Source organism: Carettochelys insculpta, chromosome 7 (genome assembly GCF_033958435.1).
Source record: "Carettochelys insculpta isolate YL-2023 chromosome 7, ASM3395843v1, whole genome shotgun sequence".
NCBI lineage: Eukaryota > Metazoa > Chordata > Testudines > Carettochelyidae > Carettochelys > Carettochelys insculpta.
The window spans coordinates 39623557-39639410 of record NC_134143.1 but is presented as its reverse complement, the minus strand read 5'-3'; the positions used below and the strand labels follow the sequence as shown (position 1 = coordinate 39639410).

At 44.6% G+C, this 15854-nt stretch overlaps 1 protein-coding gene across 1 annotated transcript; it reads left to right on the top strand.

Annotated features, from left to right (window-relative positions):
- Positions 1-269: 269 nt before the first annotated feature.
- ACTA2 (actin alpha 2, smooth muscle) lies at positions 270-15520 on the top strand. Its single transcript, XM_075000349.1, has 9 exons — positions 270-297; positions 3073-3243; positions 6415-6543; positions 8660-8770; positions 9942-10026; positions 10119-10280; positions 10536-10727; positions 13009-13190; positions 15262-15520. Exons 2-9 carry the CDS (start codon positions 3115-3117, stop codon positions 15403-15405), a joined length of 1134 nt encoding a protein of 377 aa, XP_074856450.1. The 5' UTR covers positions 270-297; positions 3073-3114; the 3' UTR covers positions 15406-15520.
- Positions 15521-15854: the final 334 nt, after the last annotated feature.

Sequence of the window (15854 nt, the reverse complement as noted above, 5' to 3'; positions counted from 1 at the left end):
CAGCTATCGTGAAGTTTTAGCGTATTTATTTTACAGGGCTGAATTCTGTTGTTTGAGGAGCAGTGCCGTGGAATGCAGTGAAAAAGATGCAGGGCCCTTGAGCACCCAGATCAGAGGTTTTTGTGCTGAGATCCCTATATGGTTCTGCTAGACTGAGAGATGGAGTTGAAATCTGTCTCTGCTCCTTGTTTGGGAAGCTAATGGGAGGGTAACAGGCCAAGCAGCTATATAATCTAATAGCTTTCAGATTCACAGTGTGCCGTTCCAGATCGGGATCCCCAGCCAAGCACTAACAGGGTAAGTGTCACTAAACCAGCAAGATGATAGATTTTGGGAGGATTTTGATTAGCAAAGAAAAAGAAGCAACAGTTCAGGAGGATGTATTATTCTTCTGTAACTAACCATGTATTTCATATTAAGATTGCACTGATAAGCATTCCAACCACTTCATATTTTATTGCCTTTATGTTTAAGATGTTTGACAGTGTTGGAAAAAGTTTAGTCATTTCACAGTGGTAAAATATATTAAAAGGTATATTTAAAATATTTTCATGATTGGAATAATGACTGTTCCTGGTTAAACACACTGGGGAAAAAAATCACCCCTAGTATATCTGCTTGGATTTAATGGATTCAATTGGGCCATTGGGTCTAGCAATAGGATTGGATTCAGTTTATGGTTTCTCATGGGTGTTTCTCAGTGCTGTAGGCTTAGGGTATATTGGCATGCTGGTTTCAAAAAGGTAATGGGGAACATGGTTTTAAATGACTTGAGTATGGGAAAGGATGATATTGGTGTCTAGCATGATATAATGAGGATGAAGATGTCTATTTACACAGAAGACTATCCATAGTGTAAGCCACCAAACATTCTGTATAAAGAAGCGGTTACGGTCAAATGTTTCTTAGGAGTTTGGAATCTTTTTTCAGTCCGGTGGGGCAAGGTGCTGAGATCAGTTTACCCTGTCCCTGAACAGAAGGCATGCAACAATAAAGTGGCAAGCAATTAAATCTATGTTCTAATAACCTGAGGTGTATAGTGCATGATTATCTTATTCCAAAATGTTGTGGTGTTTGCTGCTGTGGAATGTTACTGCCACACTTCATGGCAGTTTGAGCTACAACAGAGTCTGGGAGCAGAGAAACTCTCTGAAATCATTCAGCTTTGAGTTCTTTAACTTTGATGCTTTATTGCTAAATATGGTTTTCATTGAGCATCCATTAAGCTCAGAAATGTAGCATTTTCTTCTCCTTCCCTCCCCCAGCGACTTTTGGCACAGCACAATTTTGCACTGAGTTGAGCAAGCCCTCTGACCTTCACCTCTGTTCCAAAATCAGACTTTTGAAAGTCTGTTTCCTAATTAGGAAATGGTTTGTTCCAAACTGGGCTATTCATGCATGGCAGAGAAGTCGTACTCTATTAAGTAAATGCTAAAATATAAATAGCTCTTTCCTGTAAGAAATGCATAATTGTGCGCAACTACAAAACTCCTCCTTCTTTCCCCAGTACATAAGACATAGAGCATTTCAGGCCATGTATCATTTTTTTCTCTTGGCAGCTGGCATCTATGCAGAGTTAAGTAGCTGAGCTGGGCATGGCTCCTGGATCCCTTTTCTGCACAGTGGCAGCACAGACCAAAGGAAGCATTTTGGGAATTTTCCATTCTTTAGTCTATTCAGCTATTCACACCAACCAACACACACACACACTTTTCCTTCTGCAGTTCATCATTTCAACCTGTCTCCCACCCACGCCTCCATTTAGAACACCTCTGGTTTGGAATTTGTTAAAGCATGTGTGCAGTCTATGGTGTCTCTCTAGTCACTGTCTCACTTATCCCTCAACATATTTTGGAAACAGTTAATTCCACATCTAGGCCTTTGCAAGCCAAATAGTGTGTCCAGCACTGTTCAGAGTGTAACGCCGACAAACCCGGGTTGCCGGCCCCAGGGATACAACCTGCGTGCATAGGGTCTAAAGCCATGCACTCACCACATGAGCTAAAGACCAGCTGGCTGTCAGCCGAGGCTGTAGAGCAGAGACTTCACTTACCCCAGATGAGGTCTCAGTGCCTCTGGGTACAACGAGGGGATTCTCCCTGACAGTACGAATTCCTGACAAATGTGTCTCTGCAGTACTGCACAATGCTTGTTTCTGTCACTGTTTTCAGTCAACATACTTGAGGGCATTTTATGTGTCACTTTCTTTACAGCATCATTTTAGAAAGGGAACTAATTTCAGTGGTGTTTAATCCATCTGAGAACCCTGGCGAAATAAACATGGATAATATCAGAGAGCAATCTAGACTCCTTTGGAGTGAAGGTGCAGTGTGTTTTGTGGCTGTTTTAAATAAAGATACTGTCTTTGATTTCCATCTTTAATTTAATGGAAGCACATTTTTTTCTGAAGCACTGTAATACTATTTGGAAAGGGGTTTGATTAGCATAAACACTTTTTTCTTTTAAACAAACAAGCAAACAAATAATTGTGCATATGAAATGAGTTGTCCGTCAGGTCCCAGTTTCCAGTAGATTCATGTTCACGATAAACATGCCCCTGTTATAATGGTTCCCATCTGATTTCTGGCAAACTCAAGGAAGCCCATGACAAGCTACCCTCTGACTCTTAAAAGTGTTCATCCAGGGCAGGAGTTTGGCCAATGGGAAACATTCCCTTTCTCGTCCTATACTGTACTTTGTATTTCTAGAGCTCTCAATCTAGCACCCTCTTTGAACACTGAATTGATACACTAAAGTGTAAATATGTGCCCCACCCTCAAGCCATTAAACGCCATTTCTCTTGTGTTCTTCACGGGGAATTCCATTGAATAAGGTTGAATTCATGGGGGTGGTTTTGTTTTTCTTTTAATCATCTCCCTTTCCTGCAGGGCACGTGGAATATGAAGCTCCCTCACTCTGAGATTAACACTCTTTTTTGAATCCTTACACTCTTAATAATGGTCTCGTTCCTACCGTATGCCATGTTCTAGCTGGAGCAGGTCCACTTCAGTCAGCAGACCCTGCTTTTTGCCTCCCAAATAGGTCAGCTCTCTGTGTGTGTTGTCTTTGTAGGGCTGTTGTTGTCTGAAAGGCCTGAGAACATTGACATAGAAGATGTGTGAGGACGAAGACAGCACTGCCCTGGTTTGTGACAACGGATCAGGACTTTGTAAGGCTGGCTTTGCTGGGGACGATGCTCCAAGAGCAGTTTTTCCTTCCATTGTGGGTCGTCCGAGGCATCAGGTGAATAACCAGTTCAGTTAATCAAGCACAGCATGGGGATTAAACAGAATGTATTAGGGGTAGTAGTGATTCACCTCCTTAAGTATCAACACCATTTCCTGGAACTCCCTGATCTTCCCTGCAAGTACTCAGCAACCCCAGTCTTGCTTAGGTTGAGATGCAGTGAGACCCAGAGCCAGGTGTTGTGGCAGCAAGCCTTTTATTTCCAGACACAATCAGACCATGCCAACCCAGCAGGTGTCCTTGCCGGCGTTAGCTCTGATCTCTTGTGGGGAAAGGAGGCTAAGTCCTTTCCTCAGGAGTTTTCAATATCCCTTCCTTTTGTTGGTTTTCCCTTGGCACTTAATAACCCCATCACTGGGCCCATCATATTCGCTGTTGTCCGAGGCTACGTCTACACACGAAGCCAACATCAAAATAGCTTATTTCGATGTAGCAACATCGAAATAGGCTATTTCGATGAATAACGTCTACACGTCCTCCAGGGCTGGCAACGTCGATGTTCAACTTCGACGTTGTGCGGCACCACATCGAAATAGGCGCTGCGAGGGTACGTCTACACGCCAAAGTAGCACACATCGAAATAAGGGTGCCAGGCACAGCTGCAGACAAGGTCACAGGGCGGACTCAACAGCAAGCCGCTCCCTTAAAGGGCCCCTTCCAGACACAGTTGCACTAAACAACACAAGATACACAGAGCCGACAACTGGTTGCAGACCCTGTGCCTGCAGCATGGATCCCCAGCTGCCGCAGCAGCAGCCAGAAGCCCTGGGCTAAGGGCTGCTGCCCACGGTGACCATAGAGCCCCGCAGGGGCTGGAGAGAGAGCATCTCTCAACCCCCCAGCTGATGGCCGCCATGGAGGACTCGCCAATTTCGACGTTGCAGGACGCGGATCATCTACACGGTCCCTACTTCGACGATGAACGTCGAAGTAGGGCGCTATTCCGATCCCCTCATGAGGTTAGCGACTTCGACGTCTAGCCGCCTAACGTCGATTTCAACTTCGAAATAGCGCTCGACGCGTGTAGCCACAACGGGCGCTATTTCGAAGTTAGTGCCGCTACTTCGAAGTAGCATGCACGTGTAGACACAGCTCTAGGGTGAAAAAAATTAGCTGTTTATAGACATGTTGGCGACTCTAAAAACTGATTGAAAACACAGGGAAGAACAAACAAACAAAAGATCAAAAATTATTGCTGGTTGTTAACTGAAATTGAAAAATGTTGGACCTTTTCACTGGGCTTTTTTTGTTCTGCTTTATTGACTTGCTAGCTAGAATGCCATAAGCTTGGAGAGGGGCGGGGGAGAAGAAGGGCTTAGGTCCCAGACAAGTGTTTGACAATATGATGTATTACAGACTGAATCATGTGCGCTGAAGCATTTATTATCTGAATGCCACAGAATTTACATAGTTTGAGCCACATCCTTAGCAGGGCAAGCTAGAACAAGCTGAAGGCAGTTCCTGTAGTGCTGAGGTGCCTAGTCACACCCTGCTGGGCAGGCTGCTGGGGTTGGGGGGTGGAGGATCAGCTGCAGTGGTTCTGCTCCAGCGAAGGATCCTGGTGCAGTGGGAATTCTCCAGTGGCTGGTCAAATTAGCTTTACGGTAATTTCAGGCTGTGGACATCCCAGTGAAGACAATCACAAGGCTCCTAGCAGGTCCTAGTTCTTTAACACTATGAAGAGAGCCAAGGTGCCCTAATGTAGCCCATGATCTGACCATCCAGCTAAAAGTGTTCATGCTCTTTCTAGTCTTCCTGCCAGGCCTTTGCATTGCATCTGGCCCATGTCTGAGACAGGTGAGCGAGAGTCAAACAAAAGAGCAGCTTTAACTACTCTGAACGGTTTAATGTTTGTTATAGCCAATTCATTGCACGATTTGTTGGGTACCTTGTAAGGGTAAAGTGCCCTGTGTCCTGGAGAGGCTGGGTGAGAGACTCCAAACCTTGAAACTTCCACAGCATGAGCAAGAGGAGGCTGCGATACCAACCAAGGCTCCCCAAGTCCTGGGGTGAGCTTACCGAGAACTCCATTGTTCCAGTTCCCTCTGTTGCATAGCAATCATGCAAAGACCTATACGTTTTAAGCTCCTTGTGAAAGAGACCCTATATGCCACTGTATTTGTACAGCATTTAATAAAACAGGGCCTTGATCCTGTTCGAGACCTCTGGGTACTAGCACAGTGCTCATTAGGAATAAGTATCAGAGGCGTAGCTGTGTTAATCTGTATCTGCAAAAACAACGAGAAGTCCTGTGGCACCTTATAGACCAATATTATTTGGAGCATAAGCTTTCGCAGGCAAAGACCCACTTTGTCAGATGCAGCTGACAAAGGGTGTCTTTGCCCACAAAAGCTTATAGTCCAAAAAAAAATCTGTTAACCAGAAATAGTAATTGACATGCCATTTTTTATAGCCAGAATACTGATTGTATTCATTGCTCCAAACAGCTTAGTCATAATGAGCATAACTGCTTGTGTATAATTAAATGCAACTATTTAGAATATTCCGCGTCCTGGATCAGCTCTCACACTGTCTCATGGAGCTACAGAAATCATGAATTACAAGATCACTGATTACTTAATCAGTCTCAACGATGGATCTGAGAAGCAGAGGGGTTGGAGTGTGTAATTATCAGTTTCTGACAAAAACACAGTTCTGTAAAAGCATCCAATTAAATTTACATTTTCATGTTGCCAACATTTTTAATAGCTGTTCTTCCACTCTGGAAAACACAGATAGACGAGGCCCTTGGGTAACTTTGAAATTGTATTGCTCATAGTTTACCACAAGATGGCATTATGTAGGTTTTTCCCCTGGCAGTTGCTTATTTGATTGAGTGATACTATGACTTCCACTTACTCGTTATGTAAAAATTCATCTTTAATGTCTCTACATTCTATTTATTATTCTAATATTAGGCTGGTGTTGTTCACGCTATATAATTAATTACAATACGAATATGGAGTCTGGAGTTTTGCAATATTGCCAGTAAACTAAAGATGTCATTTTTGTATTAAAGGTGAAAATAATTCTTCTGATATTAGTAGTCAGTGAATGTTTTGTAAACTTGCTAGCCGCTTATCAAATTGCCTGCTTATTTCACAGTTAGTATTCTGATTGGTTAGCCCTTCTCACTGAGATAGTTACATTTTTTGTGTAATCTATTAGGGTGTGATGGTGGGTATGGGTCAAAAAGACAGCTACGTGGGGGATGAAGCTCAGAGCAAGAGAGGTATCCTGACCTTGAAATACCCCATTGAACATGGCATCATCACAAACTGGGACGACATGGAGAAGGTATTTAATATTTTGTTTATATGTGTCACCAATAGCCATAATTATCTGGGTGCAGTAACAAAAGATAACAAAATAATTTGAAGGCTGAAGTATCTTGCTGTCCGGTAATATTGTATTTTATGTTTTGAATGGTAGAGCTGAGCTAGTAATAACTAATATAGATGCAGCATCCCGGAGCTGTTTCCATGTTGTTATTTATTGTTTTACTCTCCAATGTGATGTGGACACCTGGTTAGTTATTGTAAGGTATGTGAATATTATACTCATTTTGTAGAGGGGGAAGCTGAATCAGGGAAATTGATTTGAGTAAGGCCACACGTGTCCTGATCTTGTAAAGCATTTAAACTCACTCAAGATTTTGAAATCAGTGGGACTACTCATATGAGCAAAGTTATGCACGTGTTTAGCAGGACCAAGGCCCTAATGAGTCAACTGCAGAGACACAACGGCAGAGTTTTAATGTCTCTAGATCCAGGTGTGTTGTCACAGACTGTTGAAGTTTATCTGTAAGATGTTGATTATGTAGCTATTTAAAATAGTGCTATAGAATGAGAGCAGTACTTAGCCATAGACAGCAGCTTTTCTATTGTCTTTATAGCAGAGGGATCAGCACCTTAGGATAAACAGCGGAAGATCGCCCCTTGTCCCAGTCCGACAGCACAGAGTGCAAACTGATCTGTGATCACCAGTGCTTTGGAAACAATAACTTATCAAACAAATTCAGTGTAAAGACCCAAGTACAGGCTGGACCTCTCTAGTCTGGCACTCTCTGGTTTGGCAACATCCATGGTCCAGCATGGTTTTACTTAGATGGTCACAAGTTTCCTGTGCTCACATAAAGCTGTGTTGTTTCCAGCCACTAATCCTGACCTGTCAGTGTTCTGTGCTGTTATTTGGCTCTAATTTACCCTCAAATGTCTTCAAAGAGCCCGCTAAGCAGTAGGAAGTGTTGGTAATGCTGTTGGGCATTATTGACCCCATGTGGTTCAACAAATTCTCTTGTTCAGCACCAGTTAGGTCCTGAGTGTGTTGGACTAGAGATGTTCAGTTTGTCGAAGATGTTCATCAGAACGTTAACTCCCTCCCTGCAGCTGATGCAACCCAAGGTTTTGTATTTGGAAAGAATGAAAGTCAATAGGCAAGCAATAAAAAAAAAATCCTCTTGTTCGATCTGTTTAGACTAAAAGCAAACTGCTTGTGGGGCTAGTCCCGGATTCCCATGGTATCCACCCATGAAATCTAGTCTTCTCCCTCTAGGAAACAGTTTTCAACAGCCCTGTTATATACTGAACACTATTACAGACCTATTCAGGTGTTACAGATAAAGGCCAACCCCAAGGACACACTGAGGAGCTTTGGGATTTAATTTGGGATTTAATTTTCACTCTAACCTTTCCTGATAGAACTTATGAGAATTCTGCTCTGGGTTTAAAGATCCATATTCATTCTGACCGTAGATTCTAAGATGTGTCCTATTTACTGATGTTGCTCATTAGAAAGAGTCACAAAATGACTGTAGTAAGGAACAGTTTGTAAGCACAAAACCTGATCATTGCCTGTATGGATGCCACTTTACTTATAATTTATTCCACCTACAAAGAGTCACATGGCAGTCTCTAATTTGCTCATGTACATCTATTTTCATGGACCTTTTTCCTTTCCATCTGGAGTGAGAGGTTTTTTTTTTCACTTTTCTAAATGGACAGATGGCTAGTGTGAGAAAAAAATGAATCCAAACAGAACTGTGGTCCATTTTGTTTGAATGGATGCCATTTCTCCAGCCATTTTTCACCAGCCAAGCCCAACGCAGAGATCTTTATCTGCTTTTCACATCTCAGTGTATTTATTTTGTATTAATTAAGGAGTTCCAAAACTCATTTACAGTAAGTAAGACCTTAATAGTGGTAAAACCTGAAGTAGATTGCAGGTGCTGATCATGTAGTTCTCCACTATGAATTCAACCATGTCCATTCGAGATAACTGCTGTCAAACACAGTTGGTCAGTTTCTGGGGCAAGAAGCACTTATAGGTGTGGTTGCAGGGCCGTAAGTTACTGCTGTGTTTGTGGTCTTTTGGCTGCTGGTTTCTTCACTTTGCCTTTTCTTATTGTCTCCAGATCTGGCACCATTCTTTCTACAATGAGCTGCGCATTGCCCCTGAAGAGCACCCTACTCTACTTACTGAGGCTCCATTGAATCCAAAAGCCAACCGAGAGAAAATGACCCAGGTGAGCATACCAGTACCCGAAAACAATATTGTCATTACTGGCTATTTGGAAAGACCAGAGTGCTTCCCTTCCATGAAGAACAAATGGCAGATGGGGGTACCAGGTAAACTGAGAGTCAAGCAATGAGGGATAAATTTTCACACCTAGAGAATCACATGAACAGAGATCACCCATCTCAAAGCTTCCCTGTAAGTCAGTTACATTTATGAAATAATGTTGACTCCTAGACAAGCAAGAACATTCAGAGTAAAGTTATTACTGCACTTATCTGCTGTGCTGAAACGCCAGTAAAACCTAGTTACTTGGGGGTTACTCTGCACCACAGGTAGTACAAATTTAGAAATGGTAGTCAGAACTTTGAATTTCTATCTTTTGCCCTTATTAAATTAGATTTCCTAGCCTTATACTTAAAAGCTATAATATGGCAAAAGGACCAAGAACCAAACCTCTTTCTGACATCGTAATGGCATTGATTTTTATATGACCATTACGATTAAACTCACAACACTAGTATATCATATGCTATTGATATGCATGATCATAGCAGAGTGGTTAATTATCAAATTGTTTGTAGTATTGGTGAAGCTCTGTTGGTCCCAAGATATTAGCGAAACACGGTGGGTGAGGTAATTCTTCTACTGGTTCAACTTTTTTTTGGTGAAAGAGACAAGCTTGTCAAAGGCTTTCGAAAGTTCTTCTCTCTCACCATCAGAAGCTGGTTCAATAAAAGTTACTACCTCACCCATATTATCTGTCTAGTTGTCATATTTACGTTTCTCTTGTTAAAACTATTTAAAATAAGCGATCTATGCAAGCTGCCACATTTCATCTTTTAAATCCTTTTTTATTTTAAAGTAAAAGCTATTTAAAAATAGAGTAATAGGTTTTTCCATTTAAAATTCTGATCTCAGTTATTTGATGTGAATAAAATACCATAATTGAAGCAGTGTGTGTGTGTTTGTGAGTAAGTGAGAAAATGCACAGGGGGACAAATCTAGAATTGTTGGCGCCCTAGCCTCCATATATAGACTTTAGACAAAATACCCCATGATTTCCTCCTTACTGTTGCTTGCCAATAATTTATGCCAACCCTGTCTCTAACAAGGTATTTATTTATTGTCGTTTTAAAAAACACCTCTGGTGTCAGTGATTTGGTATTGTTATATTTCAGATAATGTTTGAGACCTTCAATGTACCGGCCATGTATGTTGCTATTCAGGCTGTTCTGTCCCTTTATGCTTCTGGACGTACCACAGGTATGTGACTTTGGGAAAAGAAAATGGGAAATTTAAACAGTTTTTCTGAAAGGACTCTGAGGCCAACTGGCATCTGTCCTGTCTTCTCAAAGGAATTGTGCTCGACTCTGGGGATGGTGTCACCCATAATGTGCCAATCTATGAAGGCTACGCCTTGCCCCATGCCATCATGCGCCTGGACCTGGCTGGCCGCGACTTAACTGACTACCTCATGAAAATCCTCACTGAACGTGGCTATTCCTTTGTGACCACTGGTAAGGACTACACTACATAAGCACGTTCGCTTAACATGTAAAATTCTTGGTAGCCTTAAAGGCTCAGAGGTTGTTCTAGAGCTGCCACAGAAGCGTAAAGAAATTGAGCAGAAAATAGGATACCCACGCAGCATTAGTCAGAGATGGTTTATGGTCACAAGTTGCTTGGACAAGCTGGCGGGGTAAAGCACTAGACAATCTGTTAAAATGCATGATTCTTTAACACCCATTCTAAAGCCTGAGTCCTGCCAACAGCTGAACGTGAAATTGTCCGCGACATCAAGGAGAAGCTGTGTTATGTGGCCCTGGACTTTGAAAATGAGATGGCCACTGCTGCTTCTTCCTCCTCTCTTGAGAAGAGTTATGAGCTGCCTGATGGTCAGGTGATCACCATAGGTAATGAGCGGTTCCGGTGTCCTGAGACCCTGTTCCAACCTTCCTTCATTGGTAAGTTAACTGATTTCTTCTCTTAGTAAATCATGAAAGTAGCTCATTCCTCATTAGTAGCTCTTTAATTCCTGTTCTTGCCTCCCTCCACATTCATTTACTTAGGCTGCAGCATATGGTGCAGGCAGAATAGATGCATATATTCTGGAACGGCAGTGTCCAATAGGAATTCAAAGCTCACCACACTTGTGATTGTCATCTTTCTATCAGATATTTGCCACATTATATTATACAAAACTATTGAATAATATGAAAAAAATAAATGCCTTTGGGCCTTTGAGTGCACACAGAACTCTGAGGTGACGTAATAATCACAGACACAAGTATGGCAACATGACCTGTTGCAGCAAAGAGAGGCTAACTACGGAAAGGCTTTGAACCCTGTGTAGCCTGTAACAACCTCCCCTGGCGCGGCTGGGAGTGGCACAGCTCCAGCTGTTCCCTGAGGGTAGCACGCAGACAGTGGCGCAGCCCCCGTGCATTAGAGGGCGTGATACCAAACCCCATCCTTGCCATGCCCTGCAGTGCTCACTCTCAGCACAGGCAGCGCCTGCAGGGGGTCCCCACTGCTTGCCAAGTAGAGCCTATGCTAATCATCTTGAGCAAGTGTGATGAATTTGCAGAATTGTTATTTCTTATGAAGTAGGTATGCGTGCATTCGCCACAATGCAGTGTCCTATTCCCCTACTCATCTAAAGGAGTTTAATGTACTCACAGTTCACCAGCTAACAGACACTTTCAAAACAAAAACTACTTATTCCTTTCCTCCTAGACAGAGATGAGTATCATTTCATATAGTGTACAATATAGGTACAGTCCTTTAACAGCCTTGGACCAACAAGTCACTCCTTATTAAATTGCCAGACAGGTTGTGGAATCTCCATCACTCCAAGCAGGGTAGACAAACAGGGATGATCTAGATGGTGCTTAGTCCTGCCATACCTGTAGGGAACTGGACTCGATGACCTCTTGGGGTCCCTTCCAGTTCCAGTGTTCATTGATTAATAGACAGTATGAAAGCTGATAAGCAGCGCCGACAGCCATTGAGGGCCCAGGGGCAAGGTGGGAGGAGGGCCTGGTTCCCCATCCTGGAAGGGGTGGGGCCAAGGGCAGAAGGGGCTGGGCCCTGACCCCATGCATGTGGAGTGGCAACACAGTGCTCTGGGGAGTTTCAAAGGGGCTCAGAGCTCCGGCTGCTGCCACTGCTACTGCCTCTCCTGCCCAGTGGTGGTCCTGAAGCTGGTACATGCTGAGGATCCGCACCAATGCTTTTCAAAACTGCCCGAGGGTCTGAGTCAGATCTGACTTAAGTGGATGCACTGCTGCCGGGCTCCTGCTCATTAAAGCCAATCAGAACGTGGCCTGAAGATTCTGTTTCTACTTTGTCAGGATCATTGTTCTCTGAAGATTGCTCCCCCGAGACTCCATGTGCTTCCTATAAAACCATACCTACTGCAGGAAATTCAAAATCCATTTCCATTTCCCTTCTGTACCCTTGGCCCATTCAAAGGGAGCTGTATTTCCCATTTGGTTTTGGGAAGAAGGGGCTTTCGATATCTGCAGGTGCTTTCGATATCTGCGATGTCTACACCAGCGGCATGCATTTCGAAAGCAGCACTTTCAAAACGCATGCAGCTGCCATTATGCTAACGAGATGCTGCATATTCATGGCGGTGCCTCATTAGCATCTGCCAAAGTGGCTCATTAGCATCCCCCTTTCGAAAGGCAGGGGCTGGTGTAGCCATGGCCACAATATTCCTAGGTCATACTCTGGCTAGCATGGATCTCAGCTGGATTAGTGCTTTTGTTTTTTTAAACAAAAACATAAACGATTTCAGTAAAGCTGCAAGAAATTCTTATAGCCTGCTTGAAATTGAACAGAAAGTTCAAATGCAGACGTCACTTTTCTCGCATCCCAGACCCTTTGGGCCTGTGCCCCAGGAACTTATAACTCAAGGCCTGGTATAAAACTGAGCTCATCCCAGCAACACCACTCAGGGCTGTGAACAGTTTCATGCCCTGTGTGACCTAGGGTGACCTAACCCCACAGTAGGTGAAGCTGGTGTGACAGAAGAATTCAGAGCGGTGGAATAACTACATCAGTTGACATAGGCAGTGCCTGCACTACAGCATCACAGCTGCAACACTTCAGTTGTTCTGCTGTAACAGGGATGCAGAAGCCTTGGAGACTGGTGCTTTCTAAAAGAGCAGCTTCTATTCTTGGTTCGCAGTTTTAAGACATCTTACTTATTGCTTATTCTAAACCTGCTATTTTTCACAGGCATGGAGTCTGCTGGCATTCATGAAACGACTTACAACAGCATCATGAAGTGCGATATCGACATCAGAAAAGACCTGTATGCGAACAACGTCCTGTCTGGTGGCACTACAATGTACCCAGGCATTGCTGACCGCATGCAGAAGGAAATCACTGCTCTGGCTCCCAGCACTATGAAAATCAAGGTACAGCACAATTATTTTAGACATATTTTTTGCAAAACTGTGTATAAGTGTGCAGGGCGGGGGGGGGGTGGGTTCAGTTGTTTCATGCAATGTTTTCTCACATCCATCACCAGCATGTTCCCTGCTTGCTGGCGAAAGGCCAGTTTTGCTACCGATTCATGATGAAATGTACCTTACTCTGGGCTAGACTATAACTGTATAATCTGCCCTGAGTAAAGGGTGGCAGGTTACTGCTTTGCCCCAAGAGGAGAACAGAGAAAGAATTGCATCTGAATCGCACTTCCTCCTGTGTTCCCAGCATGGAGTGAGTTACTTCACCTCTTTCTGTGTAAGAGCTTAGTCCCTCTTTGTTCCTGGCCAGTGACGCTCACATGCGAGATTGGGCTCTGCAAAGGCACAGCCTGGCAACATGGCGCTGCTCTTCCAACTCAATAGCCGAGTGGTTAGAACACTCCCCCACAATGGGGCATGCCTAGGTTGAAATCCTCCTGCCTGCTGTACATAGGGATCAGATGAGAGCCCTAACCACTGGTCTGTGCACTGTTCTGGGGAGGGTCTCTCTGTCTGTCTCCTGTTTAGGACATTCAAATGGCAATTTGAGAATTGTATACAAGTGGAACTGGAGCAGGGGAGGGGGTCTCCCATCTCCTAGTGAGTGTTCCAAGCACCAGACTATCAGGTCAGTCTTGCTCGCTTGCCCAGTGGGCATTTAAGTATTTTACACAAAGGGGCGGCTTCCACACGAGGGACTGAGATCCACCCAGGCTACTTACAGCCAGCAGGTAGAGCACACCTACGCGCCAGCCCCTGTTGTACAGATTGAGGGTTTCAACCCAAACCTCGCACACCTGAACTCAGCACTCTAACCACTAGGCTTGTGGTGGAAGAGGCAAAAGCACCAGCTTTTCATCCTTCTCTGAGGAAGGGCTGGCCTGGCGCAGGCACCTGACTTCAGGAGGGGTTCTCAGCTGAGAATCCTGGCTGCAGTGAGGTGCCACTATCCAGCGCAGAGCTGGGCACCTGACCCCTTTGGGCCGGTGGGGGGTGGGGGGGGCGCTTAGGCTGCACCCAGCTCCTCTGTATTTCATACACGCTAGCCTCAGCAGGTCATCTGTCGCTTCCTGCCTTCTATGAAGCTCTTGGTGCAGGGATGAACTCTCCCCCTGCAATGCTCCGGGAGCCTGAGTGTCTCAGCCAGGCTTGTGAAGCCTGTGGTGACAGGGCCCCCTCAGATAGCTGTAGTGAGGAGCCCAAATCCCCCTTTTGATTCCTACTTTAAGGAACTTTTGAAAATTCTACCGAAAGTTAACATTTCCTATTGGCGCTAGCAGTCTAAAGACTGAAAGAAACAGATACTGCTTTTCCTGGGCTTTAGCTTAGGTCCCTGCTCAGGAGTCCCGGAAGCTCCTAGATGTGTGGGAGAGGCCACCAGTGCACAAACTGTCGTTTCACACCCACTCCTGTCCTCCCTGAATCCCTTCCCCTGCTCCACCTCTTCCCTGAGCTCCCCCCTATTCCCTGTCCTTGAATGGTATAAAGTGATGGGGCCATGGCCCCACTGCCTGTTCTGGTGCCACCACCTCTATGCCAAGCATTTTCCAACCTTTTCTCTCTCTGATGATCATTTTCTAAAAGAAAGCGCCTTGCCTGTCAGCTCAGGCCTGCCTCTGCTTTTGTGATATCGTATTTCCCATATCATCAGCAAAGGGCTCCACGGACCACAGCGTGAGACCCGCTGTCCAGCCCTCTGCATGTGCAGGGTCGTCCCTTAATGCATTTTCCAATCCATTAGCCTGTTTAAATCCTTCAGGGGCTGTGGGGGCTTCTTTTTCTTCACCGCCAGTCACTGCGGCTGCTTTTACTGGGCAGGAGTTCAGCCTCAGCATCAGCGCAGCTCAGCCTAAGACAAGCTGGACCGTAGCCCCCACAGGTGGCTTAATGAAAGGCAAGGGACACCACGGACGTGCAGCTCTTCCAAAGGGGTGTCATTAACAGGAAGTATCACAACTTCAATCATTTTGCTGGCAAATGTGTTTACCCCCTAACACAAGGTGGTATTTTTCCTTAACAGATCATTGCTCCTCCTGAGCGTAAGTACTCCGTCTGGATTGGCGGCTCAATTCTCGCCTCCCTGTCCACCTTCCAGCAGATGTGGATCAGCAAACAGGAGTATGATGAAGCTGGCCCATCCATTGTTCACCGCAAATGCTTTTAATTGCTTAGCTGTCTAGGTATTTTCAGCATGTTGCTGTGAATGTATGCAGGAATAAATACGCTCTTAGAATTTCATTCCAAAATCTTTCAGCCTAATAGATTTAATTGGATACTGTGTATTTTTGAATAAATATGCGTCTCATAACCTCTTTTCTTTTACAAAAGGGTGCCTGTTCTCTTAGGCCATGTCTATACAGCCCCAGAGCAGAGCACTGCTGCTGGCGATGCTGTGCAAATGAGGTGTCTAGACATTGCAAATGGTTCTCCATTTGCATAGCCGTGAGAGAGTTCGCGCTCAGCAGAGGGGGCTGCAGCAGTAAAGAGGCCGTGTGGACATATCTCTGCTGAGTAAACCCCCACTCTGTTGCCAGTCCCTTAGCCTTCAGGCTTCTTTACTGCCAGCAACCCCCTCTGCCGAGAGCGAAATCTTGCACAGCTATGCTACTTAGC